The sequence below is a fragment of the Ranitomeya variabilis genome, chromosome 3 (genome assembly GCF_051348905.1).
Source record: "Ranitomeya variabilis isolate aRanVar5 chromosome 3, aRanVar5.hap1, whole genome shotgun sequence".
NCBI classification, from domain to species: Eukaryota; Metazoa; Chordata; class Amphibia; order Anura; family Dendrobatidae; genus Ranitomeya; species Ranitomeya variabilis.
Window position 1 is genome coordinate 465,761,670 of NC_135234.1, and position 14,307 is coordinate 465,775,976.

Genomic DNA, 14,307 nt, shown 5'->3' on the forward strand with positions numbered 1-14,307 from the left:
ATAAGAAAACTATGTTGAACAGGATTTTTCTCTTTTAGGGGATTACAATTTGTCCTCTGGTGGAATTTTTAAATGTTAAACGTGCAAATAAAAAGCAGCAAATTATCAGTGAGGAAATCCATAACCGGGTAAGGCAAGATGATGTATGCTATCAACTATACCTGTGTAATTGTTATGGACACTGAATACAAGAGGGTTCACCAATTGGTCTGACACAATATTAAGTCTTCAATAACACAGGCTCTACATCTGGAGTAGAAGACAAGCTCCACTTTGAAGTTATTTACCTCCACTAGGATTCATTTCTTATGGGTTGATTCAAAGATGAATAATTGGTTATGTGACCTGTTTGTACTATAACAGCAACAAAGTTAAAGTTTTCTTACCCAAATTGATGCCAAAATTCAGCCGAAATATACAGAGGGGCATCATTTAGTCTTGTAAAATGTGAATCGGGGTAACTGCTGTATACAACATCTTTGACTTACTCTATATTTCCATTTTATTTTTTCCTAGTTCTTGGATCACGTGAAAGCAGGTATTGAAGACGTATGTGGACACTGGGGACACAATTACTGCAAAGACAAGTAGGCTTACTACTGATTGAATTTTATCAGTATACTTATTATTATTATTATTTATTGTTATAGCGCCATTTATTCCATGGCGCTTTACATGTGAGGAGGGGTATACATAATAAAAACAAGTACAATAACCTTAAACAATACAAGTCATAACTGGTACAGGAGGAGTGAGGACCCTGCCCGCGAAGGCTCACAATCTACAAGGGATGGGTGAGAATACAGTAGGTGAGGATAGAGCTGGTCATGCAGCGGTTTGGTTGATCGGTGGTTACTGCAGGTTGTAGGCTTGTCGGAAGAGGTGGGTCTTCAGGTTCTTTTTGAAGATTTCGATGGTAGGCGAGAGTCTGATGTGTTGTGGTAGAGGGTTCCAGAGTAGGGGTGATACGTGAGAGAAATCTTGTATGCGATTTTGGGAAGAGGAGATAAGAGGGGAGTAGAGAAGGAGACCTTGTGAGGATCGGAGGTTGCGTGTAGGTAAGTACCGGGAGACGAGGTCACAGATGTATGGAGGAGACAGGTTGTGAATGGCTTTGTATGTCATGGTTAGGGTTTTATACTGGAGTCTCTGGGCAATGGGGAGCCAGTGAAGGGATTGACAGAGGGGAGAGGCAGGGGAATAGCGGGGGGACAGGTGGATTAGTCGGGCAGCAGAGTTTAGAATAGATTGGAGGGGTGTGAGAGTGTTCGAGGGGAGGCCACAGAGCAGGACGTTGCAGTAGTCAAGGCGAGAGATGATGAGGGCATGGACTAGGGTTTTTGCAGATTCTTGGTTGAGGAATGAACGGATTTGTGAAATATTTTTGAGTTGAAGTCGGCAGGAAGTGGAAAGGGCTTGGATATGTGGTTTGAAGGAGAGATCAGCGTCAAGGATTACACCGAGGCAGCGAGCTTGTGGGACTGGGGAGAGTGGGCAGCCATTTACTGTAATGGTTAGGTTCGTTGGGGGGTCGCGTGAGATGGGGGAAAGATGATGAATTCTGTTTTTTCCATGTTAAGTTTCAGAAATCTAGCGGAGAGGAAGGATGAAATAGTGGACAGACATTGAGGGATTCTGGTTAGTAGGGAGGTGATATCTGGTCCAGAGATGTAGATCTGTGTGTCATCAGCATAGAGGTGATACTGAAAGCCATGAGATTCTATGAGCTGTCCCAGGCCAAAGGTATAAATGGAGAAGAGCAGGGGCCCAAGGACTGAACCTTGTGGGACTCCCACAGATAGGGGGCGAGGTGAGGAGGTGGTGTGTGAGTGGGAGACACTGTTGTGAATTCTGCTCTTGGGTTCCCTCCGGTGGTTGTTGGTAGTAATGCAGTTGTCCCTGGGTTGCAATCCTGGGCAGGTGTCCCTGCTGATTGCAGCTCTGACTGGGATATTTAGGTGTGCAGGATTCATTAGCCCTTGCCAGTTGTCCATTGTTCTTGGAGGTTTTGCATCTCTGTCTGGTTCCTCCTGCCCTGCTGCCAAATCAGCAAAGATAAGTGTCTGGTTTTGTTTCTGCAGCACACATGCTGTGTGCTTTACAATTCAGTACTATTCAATGTTTTTTCTTGTCCAGCTTAGACTGTGTTTGGATATTTCAGTCAAGTTGGATTCTCAGGAGATGCAGATATACATTCCATGTCTTTAGTTAGATGGTGGAATTTTTGTATTATCTGCTGTGGATATTTTTAGGGTTTTATACTGACCGCTTAGTATTCTGTCCTATCCTTTCCTATTTAGCTAGCGTGGCCTCTTTTGCTAAATCCTGATTTCTGCCTGCGTGTGTCTTTCCTCTAATACTCACAGTCAATATTTGTGGGGGGCTGCCTATCCTTTGGGGTTCTGCTCTGAGGCAAGATAGAATTCACATTTCCATCTATAGGGGTATTTAGTCCTCCGGCTGTGTCGAGGTGTCTAGGATGTGTTAGGTACACCCCACGGCTACTTCTAGTTGCGGTGACAGTTTAGGGTTTGCGGTCAGTACAGGTTCCACCTTCTCCTGAGAAAGTCTCATGCGGCTCCAAGGTCACCGGATCATAACAGACGCTGAATGTCCGGTCTGTTAGGTATGATGAGATCCAGGATAGGGCCAAGTCTGTGATGCCAAGGGATGAGAGGGTCTGTAATAATAGGGAATGGTCCACTGTGTCAAAGGCAGCCGACAGGTCGAGGAGGAGGAGAACAGAGTAGTGTCGCTTGCTCTTGGTGGTTAAGAGGTTGTTGGTGACCTTAGTTAGGGCAGTTTCAGTGGAATGGTGTGACCGGAAGCCAGATTGTAAGTGGTCAAAGAGGGAGCAAGAAGAGAGATGGGAGGACAGTTCAAGGTAGACGTGTTGTTCCAGTAGTTTGGAGGCATAAGGGAGAAGTGATATAGGGCGATAGCTAGATACAGAGGATGGGTCAAGAGAGGGCTTTTTGAGGATAGGTGTGATGGAGGCATGTTTAAAGCATCAGGGGAAAACACCAGTTGTTAGTGATAGGTTGAAGAGATGGGTTAGGGTTGGGATGAAGACTGTGGTGAGGTTTGGGATGAGGTGGGATGGGAGCGGGTCAAGTGCACAGGTGGTGAGATGCGATCTTGAGAGTAGCGTGGAGAGTTGATCTTCTGTAATGGTGGAGAAGTTGGTTTTGGAGGTGGAGGGCTGGGAAGTCGGGAGGAAGGGCTCTGGGGGTTGTTGACCAAAACTGTCTCTGATGCTATCAATCTTCTGCTTGAAAAATGAGGCAAAGTCTTCAGCGGAGATAAGTGGGGAGGGAGGAGGTGCTGGGGGACGGAGGAGAGAATTGAAGGTGTTGAATAACTGTTTAGGGTTGTGAGACAGGGAGGATATGAGAGATGAGAAGTAGGTTTGTTTAGCTGTGGCGAGTGTGGTCTTGAAAGTAGTGAGGGACTGTTTGAATGCGATGAAGTGGTCGTTGGAGTGGGATCTTTTCCATCTGCGCTCAGCAGCCCTGGAAGCTCGCCTCATGGTCACATGGAAATTGTCGAAATATGAATAACTATTGATCTTTAACTCTACTCATCTGTCACAGCATTTTTAGGATGCCCACCCATATTCCTAATTGAGTGGGAGACACCATAGCTATAAATTCCATAATCCACAACACAGGGACTATGGATATAATTTATCGAAAAACACCAATACTGCTTTAATGTTAATAGAGCTAAATATGGCATGGTATGCTTTAATCCAGAGATGCGCAATCTGCAGTCCAAGAGGCTACATACAGCCTGGAATGCCATTCTGCGTGACCCTAAAATATAAGTCAAAAATTGCTTATCTGGCAAAAAACCTGAATGTGAGCAGCTACACAGTGAGAGAAGAGTAGGAGCACACAATTTAGGAGCAGGGTTCACATCTCTAGGTTCCCATATATTAAGAGAACAGAATCCGTTGACCTGTTTGGCACTCCAGAAAGGAGAATATAATCTAAAGAAGTGGCCATCTATGCATGCTGCTCTCTCCACTGTAGTTTATGGGAACTATGAAACTCTAGGCTGTTAGCACAACACTTTACTGGTACCAGAAAAGGTTGTTGATCACTGCTTTACTCTTAATAATCCCATTGCGCCTCTCTCAGTTGACATTTATGAGAAGGTGAGCAAACAGGTACAGCTGTTTCAGCAGCTCCCATAGAGGTGATTGGAGAGAGATGTATACAAATTACCTCCCCATTCATCTTCTGCCAATATTGAGTGGCCATCTTCTATGGTAGGGAGGGGTCAATGACCTTTATTTTGGAGATCAGTTGACGTCCTAGAAGTGATACCTGCACTTGTCTGAGATTTATAGCAGTGGATTTGGATACCAATTTAAAGCACAGAATGATTGTTTAAACTAAGTCCTGTCGTATGGTGCTTCATGGTGAGGCGAATCATTTATATACACCTTCCCACCCACTTGGTTTCCTTCAATCTCCACCCCCCTCTTCTTTGATTGACAGCTCTGGCTTCATAGGGCCAGAGAAGGGAGCAGATGTAAACCAAGCAGGTGGGAAGGTGTATATAAATTATTGGCCGCCATAATGCCCTGAGCACCTGTACTGGGTTTGAACAGTCATTCTGAGTCCTTTTAAAAGGGAAAAGTTATTCACCACTCGTATCGCTCATGTGAAAAGCAACTCTGCCATATAACCCCTTGCCCCAATATTACTAAATTACAATATGGCCCAAAAATACTTAATATTATTTTTTTATTATTTTTCTACACAAAAGGAATGAGGCATTGCATTTTATACTAAGCGTAGGTATAAATATCACTATGGTGACATTGTAACTGATTTACTAAGATTTCAGAGCTGGACATAAGAATGACTTCTAGTTTCTACTGCATGTCAATAATTGACTGATGACGTTGGTTGAATGTGCACTTGCTGCTTGTTAACCTTCCAAGGTTTCTGTCACATCTTTAACCTTGAAAGTTCATTTTTTTATTTTTTTACATATCTATAGTTAAATTAAATATTTGTATTTTCCCAATAGATTTAAATATATTGATCAACATTTTTTGCGAAAGCTGTTGGTTAGAGAACATGAGCCCAAATCGAGTATAGTTTCGCTATACAAAAAGCTGGAAATAAAGCAAGCTATTGAGATGGCAGAGACTGGCCTAAGCAGAGATCCATCTGTATCCTCTTTGGGGTAAGTGCCACCTAAATATTATGTGCAGGGTGTCAAATACTGTGTACTACACTAAACTGAAAAAAAACTGCATTGCTAATTCCACAGGTATGCATAGTAGGTGAATGACTCTGCGGAGGGAGCCAGGTAGAAACCCTCTCAGCTCTGCATCTGATTTAGTTTCTGCCACACAGAGTGTGTGTGTGACTTCATTGGATTAGGAGGCAGATGTGCACTACCCAGCCGCGGTCACTATCAGAAGACGAAGCGGCCCTGTAATTGAGCATTTCCGGATGGCGGCCGCTGACACTGAGAGCATCTGATAGGCCGAGGTGCTGGGTCCTGATTGATTGGACCTTGATGAAAACCTAGAACCAAACATTTATGAATGGAGAACAGAATAATGAGATTTAGGGTTCGATCACACTGCCGTATATTCTCTCATGTGAGAGAATTGGGCCGATTATGCCAATGACACTCAGCTCAAACTGATCAGAGTTTGATCCGAGTGTCCATCTGAGTGTGATCTCATTTTGTCGCATCACAGGTGCGGATAAGACTAAGAATGTAAATACTCCATCTTCTCCATTGTCTCTGTGAGCATAACATCCGAGTGCAGCATGATGCTTCACACGCACCCATAGACTTGTATAGGTGCGTGTGATCTGAATGTCGGAGCCACTCACCGCATGCTGCAATTGTTTTCTCATGCTGAATCATAATGAGAAAAATAATCGCAGATCTGCACTGCTCCACAGTATAACATTGAGCCGAGATCTATCTATCTAAAACATCGGATAGCATTCGGCTATTATACACTAGTATGAGCAAACCTTTAATTGCAGTAGTACAGACCTCAAGCAAAACATAGGTAATTGGGTCTTGCAGCCAAGTGTTACCCTTCTCCAACAGTCTCCTCTTCTAAACCTGCTTAGTAAGGAGCAGATTGAACATAGTGACAAAATACTATTTGCAAAATTGTTTTATTTTTCAAAATGTTTAAGTTTTTTTTACTATTTAGAGTGAAGAGAATATTTTTAGAATTGTTTGCTTTATGTTATCATCTTCTGTCTTATTCTTTCTCATAAACCAGAACATATGAGAGAAATAAAGTGAAACCTCTTTCCTCAACTGAAGTCAATGAGATGCGAGATGTCTTATCAAGGAACCTCTACCAAATTCGTCAACGTGTAAGATAATGTATTTTGTTATGTTTAGTAATGACTTGTTCAAATGGCTTTTTCTGAGATTTTTCAAAAGTGGGCAAAGAGAAAGGAATGTTATAAAATAAATAGGCATTACTTACCTGTTGAACCCTTTCGCCACAACTGCAACTTCAACCTTTTGGTCCTGTGGTATCAAAAGTGCTGAAATCCAGTCTTCGCAGAGGTTTTCAAAGCCAAGGCAAATTTTCGGACAGCACTGCAACATGCTGAATCATAAAAGATGTACTATACATACTGTTAGGTTTCAATTCTAATTTCCAGTTCAAACGATCGTCACGTGACGTGACATTTAGAAAGGCGTGTTGGCAAGTAAATTGTTTATTGACTCGAACCAACAAGTAGAGCTGAATCCTAAAAGTGTGTATGTTCCACATTGTTAGATTTTGGCATGGTACAATGCTGAATATTTGCCTTGGCTTTGAAAACCTCTTAATAATAATAATAATAATAATTGTTATTTCTATAGCACCAACATATTCCACAGCACTTTACAATTAAGCGGGGACATGTGTAGACAATAAAAACATTACAATGTAACACATTTGAACAGTTAGAGGAGGAGTGAGGGTCCTGCTCACATGCTTACACTCTGTAAGGAAATAGGGGGACACAATAGTTAGAACGTACTGTTATGTGCGGTACAGCCATCATTATTATGGATATGGGTTTCCATATTAAGTTGCATGATCTGGACATCAACCAGGATCTGTCTGAGTGCAGTAACCATGTGCTATTGGGTGCATGGAGAGTTTGGAAACAGATGATTAGGAGGGAGCAGATTATGATTAACATTTAGGAGGGGACAGGAGAGTTAGGTTAGTGAGTTGAGGTGATAACCTTGTCTAAACAGATGGGTTTTTAAAGCACGCTTAAAAACATGGGGTCTAGATATCAGTCAGATCGTTTGGGAAACTGCATTCGAGTAGATTTGAGCAGCATGAGAGAAGTCTTGGAGATGAAGGTTTGGATTATGGCTTAAGTCAGGTATAGGTAGGTTAGTAGAGGGAGGAAACACAATGAGTTCAGTTTTGGAGAAATTCAGTTTCAGATAGAGGGAGGAAATTATGTTAGAGTTTGCAGACAGACAATCTCTGGTATTTTGTATTACAGTAGGGGTGATGTTAGGTGAAGAGGTGTATAAATGGGTGTCATCGACATAGAGACTGGAAACCTAATCTACTGATGGTTTGACTAATAGGGGCAGTATATAAGGAGAAGAGGAGAGGGCCTAGGACTCACCATTGAGGAACCTCAGTAGTAAGGGGAAGAGTAGAGGAATAAGAGCCAGCAACAGATACTGTGAATGAGTGGTTGGATAGGAGGGGAACCATGAGAGGACAATATCCTTGAGGCCAATACAGTGGAGCATGGTGAGGAAGATCTGGTGATCTACAGTGTCAAATGCTGTAGAGAAATCCTGGAGAAACAGCAGTGAGTAGTGACCGTTGGATTTTGCTGCTAATATGTCATTAGAGACTTTAGTAAGGGCAGTTTCAGTAGTGTGAAGAGCGGAAACCAATTTGGAAAGGGTTGAGAAGAGAGCTATCTGAGAGGTAGCAGATGAGACGGGAGTGGACCAAGCATTGGAGGAGTTTGGAGATAAAGGGAAGATTAAAGACCAGTCTGTGGTTAGCACCACTGTTCTGGCCCAGGGATGGCTTTTTAAGTAAAGGGGTAATTATGGCATGTTTGAATGAAGAGGAAAAGATGCCAGAAGAAAGAGAGAAGTTAAATATTTTTCTTAGGTGGGTAGTGGGAAGCTGGGGAGAGGGACTGAAGGATATGTGAGGGAATATGGTCACTGGAGCAGGTTGTAGGGCAAAAAGAAGCAAAGAGCCTGGTCACTTCTTCTTCTGTGACAGGCTCAAAGATGGAAAGTGAACTTGAGGTGCGGGCACGAAGGGGATCCAAGCTCTGAGAGGATTGTGCAAAATTGTCTTGACGGATTTGATTGATTTTTTTGTAAGAAATAAGTGGCCAGATAATCAGTGCTGAGGTTGGTGATGGGGGCCTATACTTTAGGGCTTAGGAGAGAGTGAAAGGTTTCAAAAAGTCATTTTGGATAGTTGGCTAGTGATGTGATGAGGATGGTGAAGTAGACTTATTTAGCCAGATGGAGCGCAAAGTTATACATTTTGAGCATGAACGTATAGTGGATGAAGTCTTCAGCTAAAAGTGATTTCCTCCACAGATGCTCTGCACACCTTGGTCAGCGCTGGAGAAAACATGTTTGCAGTGTGTGCCAGGGCTGCTGTCGTCCATGCTGGGTCGTTCTGCATTTAGCAGGTGCTGCTTCATCCAGGGCACTCTGCAATGTATTGTTATAATGTGACAATGCCGAGTCTGAACAGGAGAGAGAGGAGATGGGAGCTAAAGATGATTGTATATTGTTCATAAGTTACTGGTTATTGATGGGCCTCTACATTTCTGTATGTCCGTTAAGTGAGAGTATCCTAGGTGTGGAGACAGCTCTTGACAGATAAGGAAAGACTGTTGTGGCACAGAGTGGGAGAGAAAAGTTAGTAAAGTCATGCAGTGAGCAGAGCTGGGAGAAGACTAGGTCCAGAGTATTCCCATCTTCATGTGTAGAAAAGTTGGAAAGCTGTGAAAGCCTAAAGGAGGATGTTAGAGACAGAAGATGAGAGGCAGATAGGGAGAGCAGGATAGGAAATGTGATCGAGAAACTGACAAGAGGAGCCTGAAGGGCAATATACAACCACCAGTCAAAGGGAGAGGGGTTTGAAGAATCTGACGGTGTGGACTTCAAAGGAAGGAAACATAAGTGAGAGAACCGGGGGATAACCTGGAAAATACATTGTGATGAAAGGAGCAGACCAACACCTCCACCTTGTCTATTCTCAGGTCTGTGGGTATGTGAGAATTGTAGCCCACTATATGACAGAGCAGCAGCAGTCTTGGTATCAGAATGCTGGATACAGGTATAAGTAAAAGACAGAAAGTTAAGGGAGTTAGAAAAGATGAAATCTTGGATGTTGCCGAGTTTGTTGCATGCGGACCATGAGTTACAAGGGGCTCAATTAAAAGAGACAGCAGAAGGTGAGCAACAAATGTTGATTAGATTAGCAGGGTTTCTATATGCAGCAGGACGAGTTATGTATAATAATGGAAGGAGGTCCAGGGTTGGGAGAGATGTCGGCAGCGAATAGATGGAGAAAAATGAGAAAGAGCAGTTAGTTCAATGAATTGTGTGAGCGTTTAGTGTGCTTTATGGTAGTAGTGGATGGTTTGGAGTGATTGTGAAACGTCAGTAAGGGATTGATGTAGATAGACTGTGTAGAATATGTAAAAGGGCAATAGAGATGAAGGGAAGCAGCAGCTTAAACATATGATGCAGAGAGGTATGAAAATTAGATGATGTTGTACAACTGAATGAGGAGCATGTTTGTATGAATATCTGGCATAGCTTACCTGTCTCCTGCTCTGTCCACTTACCATGTTTAACTGGCTAGATACGTTGAAAATATTACACTTAGAAATATGTTTCACATGTGTCCCAGCACATCTGGATATATTGGAAGTGTATGCTATGATATAGGACCAGGTTGCCTTGTTGAATATGTAAGCAATTAGAAAGAGACCACAGTAGGTGTTACTATGCAAGATTCAGAAACATTCACACTGGACAGAAAAAGAGCGTAAAATGATACAAAAAGATGAACATTTAGAAGCAAACATATGAACAATTTGTAAAAAGCCTCATTCAAATGTTGTGAAATCAAGGGCGATATTCACACTTGAACCTCTTTAATTCCTATGAACGCTGCAGCCAATTATTGGTCTTAATGGTCACATCCTTTACTTGGAAATATCACATTTGAGGTGATTGGCTGCAGCGGTCACATGAATTCTAGATAGAGTATCATTACTTCCAGTATTGCTGGGGACCATCTGAGTCACTAAGCTGAGGGTTAAGTGGGAATTAAGAGATAACTATTTCTTTGTTTTATAACATTTCCCACTCTTCTTCCACCTCTGAAACACTTTTATTATTCATCAAGAAATACAAGAACGTCCTGAATCTAATAAGGTTCTGTTGACACTGGTGTTTTTAGTTATCTTTCATGGCAGCATTAGCATAATCTGAAGCACTTATCGAGCTTTAAAAATCCCAGAACCTTGGCAGAAGCCTGAAAAAGTCCATTATATGCCAAGAGTCATCAAATCGGGATTCATTAGGTACCTTTATAAAATCTGACATATCTATTATGGCTCCCTTATGAAAGGAGGCCATATCACTAATTTAAGCAGGGCTTTAGGAGAAAATTGTGTACAGCCTTTGGATCTAAGACTGACTAATTCAATAGTAGAAACTGTAAAGCAAATGTATATGATGTAGATAAAGCATTGAATAGTTTTGCCATAGGCACACAAAGTAATAGTGACTCATGTGTGTAGTCTTATTATATTTGTATTGTTGCAGACACTTTCCTATAACAGACACAATCTTGCAAGTGGGACCAATGAAAAACAAGCCAAAGAAATACTGATCCGCCGGAGGCACAGCATGAGAGAGAGCATAAAGAAGCATAACAGCCTTATCACAAGGAACAGACCGGTACGACTACTTTGGTTTTTGTATTATGTAGAGCTTACAGTAGGTCAGATATTCCTCGGATGTACGAGAATTTCAGTGATGCCTGACATATGCTCCAGGATACAAGGAGACTCTGAAATTATGAATAGCAAGAGGAATTAGGAAATTGTTAGCTTCGTAAAGACTTCCTTTGTCAAAAGGCACGTTAGGATGGAGTTACCTCTTGGGGCTGGGTAATTACAAAGACTACTTCGGATGGGAGAATCAGGATGGACCACTACCTCTATTATTAACTGTGGGTTGGGCACACTGTAGATTAACATTAATTTCCCTGCTACAGGAAAGTTAATCTTAAAATAGTTGCAATTATATTTTAGAGAGAGTTCTCAAGGATGAATCTCCAGATTCTCCTACATCCTCCAGTACAGGATTATAAGGGTGTGCTAGTAGCACCGATCCTTTAATTTTTGTGGGATCGAATTTCAATATATAGGTATATTTGATGGAAGGAAATATTGCATTCAAATAGGTAATGCCTCAACATTATCCACACATATAAAACCTCTTAGACTACCACCTAAAATGATATTAAAAAATGGTCTTCTAAAAGAGTAGACTTCTCAAAGAATATGTCCGGTATGCATAAAACATGATGGAACTTCTCAAATGGGTGGTGTTTTGGGAAGGGTTCAATGTATTTCAGACAGAAATGGCATGTGAGAAGTGAATAATATTTGAAAAGAAGGACATTTCTGGCAACTGCACGACTTGGTGAGTTATATTGTACATTTCTTTTACACAGGCCACTACACATCACGCTCGTTATCTGTCTCTTCCTGGGCACACAAAGCTGTCTGAAGGACCACCAAAAAAGAATACAGCTACCTTTAGAGGTGAGAACCAAAGCATGTAGATTTCCCTTATCCAAAGTCAAACATTTGTAGGTCTTCTGTACCGAAAACTCAATGGGTTTAGACAGGACTAGACATACGTGGCTGATTTCTGCAAGGGACAGAGCCACACTGTCTATAGCTTGTGTCTGGTATTGCAACTAATAGTATTGATGGACCAATTGATTTTCAAGACTATGGCCTGCCTTTACCCAAACAAGCTACCGACAGCTGAAGGGGCATAAACCCCATCAATAAAATCTCATGTTGTCTCTGTGAATGGTGTACAATGTAAGAATAAGACTAAATATTTGTCATCTATGGTAAAACATATAGCACAGCAAAATTACACAGTATGTTATGGAAAATTTGTAATCTGAAAATCTGGTATTTTTGGCACCTGCACAGTGGGCGATGGAGACTCAGATGGTGGTAACTCCAGCCAAGAGTTAAATTTCTACCCCAGAGCGGCTGAGATTTTGCGGAAAGAGAGACGACAACGCGCTCCATACAACATCAAGTTTGAATGGAGAGATGAAAAGCAAAATAGTAAAGCTGAGAACTCAGGCAGCGACTCTCCAGCACAAGGAGGCGTTCAGGAACCACTCCTACCTAGACCAAGATTTGGCACTTTAAGAGAAGACAGAGGGCCAAATGAAGAAAACGTGGCACCAATTGCTCCACCAAGAGTTAGAAGAACATCAGAACATGACAGTCGAAATCAGAGATCTAGAGAGAATAGACCTCACCCTCGAGCACCAAAATAGTGATGCCAGCCTTAGATTTTAATTGCTAAAATTGAAGTTTAACTAGTGTTGAGCATTCCGATACCGCAAGTATCGGGTATCGGCCGATACTTGCGGTATCGGAATTCCGATACCGAGATCCGATACTTTTGTGGTATTGGGAATCGGAATCGGAAGTTTCCAGTGTATGGTTCCATATGAATGTGTAAAATAAAGAATTAAAATAAAAAATATTGATATACTCACCTGTCCGGAGGCCCCTGGACATCACCGCTGGTAACCGGCAGCCTTCTTTGTTTAAAATGAGCGCGTTCAGCACCTTCCATGACGTCACGGCTTCTGATTGGTCACGTGCCGCTCATGTGACCGCCACGCGACCAATCACAAGCCGCGACGTCATCCCTCAGGTCCTAAATTCCCTTCTAGGAATTTAGGACCTGAGGGATGACGTCACGGCTTCTGATTGGTCGCGTGGCGGTCACATGAGCGGCACGCGACCAATCAGAAGCCATGACGTCATGGAAGGTGCTGAACGCGCTCATTTTAAGCAAAGAAGGCTGCCGGTTCACAGCGGTAAGGTCCAGGCTGCGTCGGAGAGGTGAGTATATCAATATTTTTTATTTTAATTCTTTATTTTACACATTAATATGGATCCCAGGGCCTGAAGGAGAGTTTCCTCTCCTTCAGACCCTGGGAACCATCAGGATACCTTCTGATACTTGAGTCCCATTGACTTGTATTGGTATCGGGTATCGGTATCGGATTAGATCCGATACTTTGCCGGTATCGGCCGATACTTTCTGATACCGATACTTTCAAGTATCGGACGGTATCGCTCAACACTAAGTTTAACCCTTTGTTTTAGATGGTCTACTTAATTTACTTGAGATGCATGATGATATTTAAATTACAACTCTTTTCGTTCTATTTACTGTGGATATCTCGTCTACAGGATGCTAACTTATTGTTCTACTCAGAAATGTGTGATAATGTGTTTACACGCGATTGTACAATCCTATTTGTAAATGTAAGAGAAAAGGATCAAAATACCAAGAGGTCTGCTGAAAAGTATATGTCCATGATGAAAAGGCACATTGCACTGTTTGTCTGGTATTCCTGCCTTGAATCTGCCAGTAGGAAGGTGGGAATTGTATGACAGTCTGTTTTTGTTGTAAAGACCATAGATGCACACAGGATTTCTACTCTTACGTGTTCAAAAACAACACATGGCTTAAGCACAACTCCATTAAACATGTAATTGATACTTTATATACAATTTTAACCTACATAAAAAGTTGAGCAGCTTTGAAGACATATTAAATTACTTATCTTTTACTGAATCTGACCTCAAGATTTTGCTTGCAATTTGGGGAGTGTCCATTTTGCACTACGTGCTGTACTTAAAGGGAAACCTACTGTAACTCTCCCAGAATGCAGTGAATCAGAGATCATTTAATTAAAAGGGTCTTCTATGTTAATGGACAGTGGGGAAAATAAGTATTTGATACACTGCCGATTTTGAAAGTTTCCCCCCCTACATAGAATGGAGAGGTCTGCAATTTTTATCGTCGGTACACTTCAACTATGAGAGACAGAATCTTAAAAAAAAATCCAGAAAATCACATTGTATGATTTTTACATAATTGATTTGTATTTTATTGCATGAAATAAGTATTTGATACAATAGAAAAACAGAACTTAATATTTGG

General features: G+C 41.8%; 1 protein-coding gene across 1 annotated transcript in view; it reads left to right on the forward strand.

Annotated features, from left to right (window-relative positions):
* LOC143818313 (sodium/hydrogen exchanger 2-like) overlaps positions 1–12,809 on the forward strand; it is a 180,540-nt gene extending 167,731 nt beyond the window's left edge. The window contains exons 6-12 of the mRNA XM_077299665.1: positions 39–128; positions 517–587; positions 5,044–5,202; positions 6,275–6,371; positions 10,849–10,983; positions 11,765–11,855; positions 12,261–12,809. Coding sequence (XP_077155780.1) covers positions 39–128; positions 517–587; positions 5,044–5,202; positions 6,275–6,371; positions 10,849–10,983; positions 11,765–11,855; positions 12,261–12,619 — 1,002 coding nt within the window. The 3' untranslated portion in view covers positions 12,620–12,809. The remainder of the gene's footprint in view (positions 1–38; positions 129–516; positions 588–5,043; positions 5,203–6,274; positions 6,372–10,848; positions 10,984–11,764; positions 11,856–12,260) is intronic.
* The last annotated feature ends 1,498 nt before the right edge of the window (positions 12,810–14,307 follow it).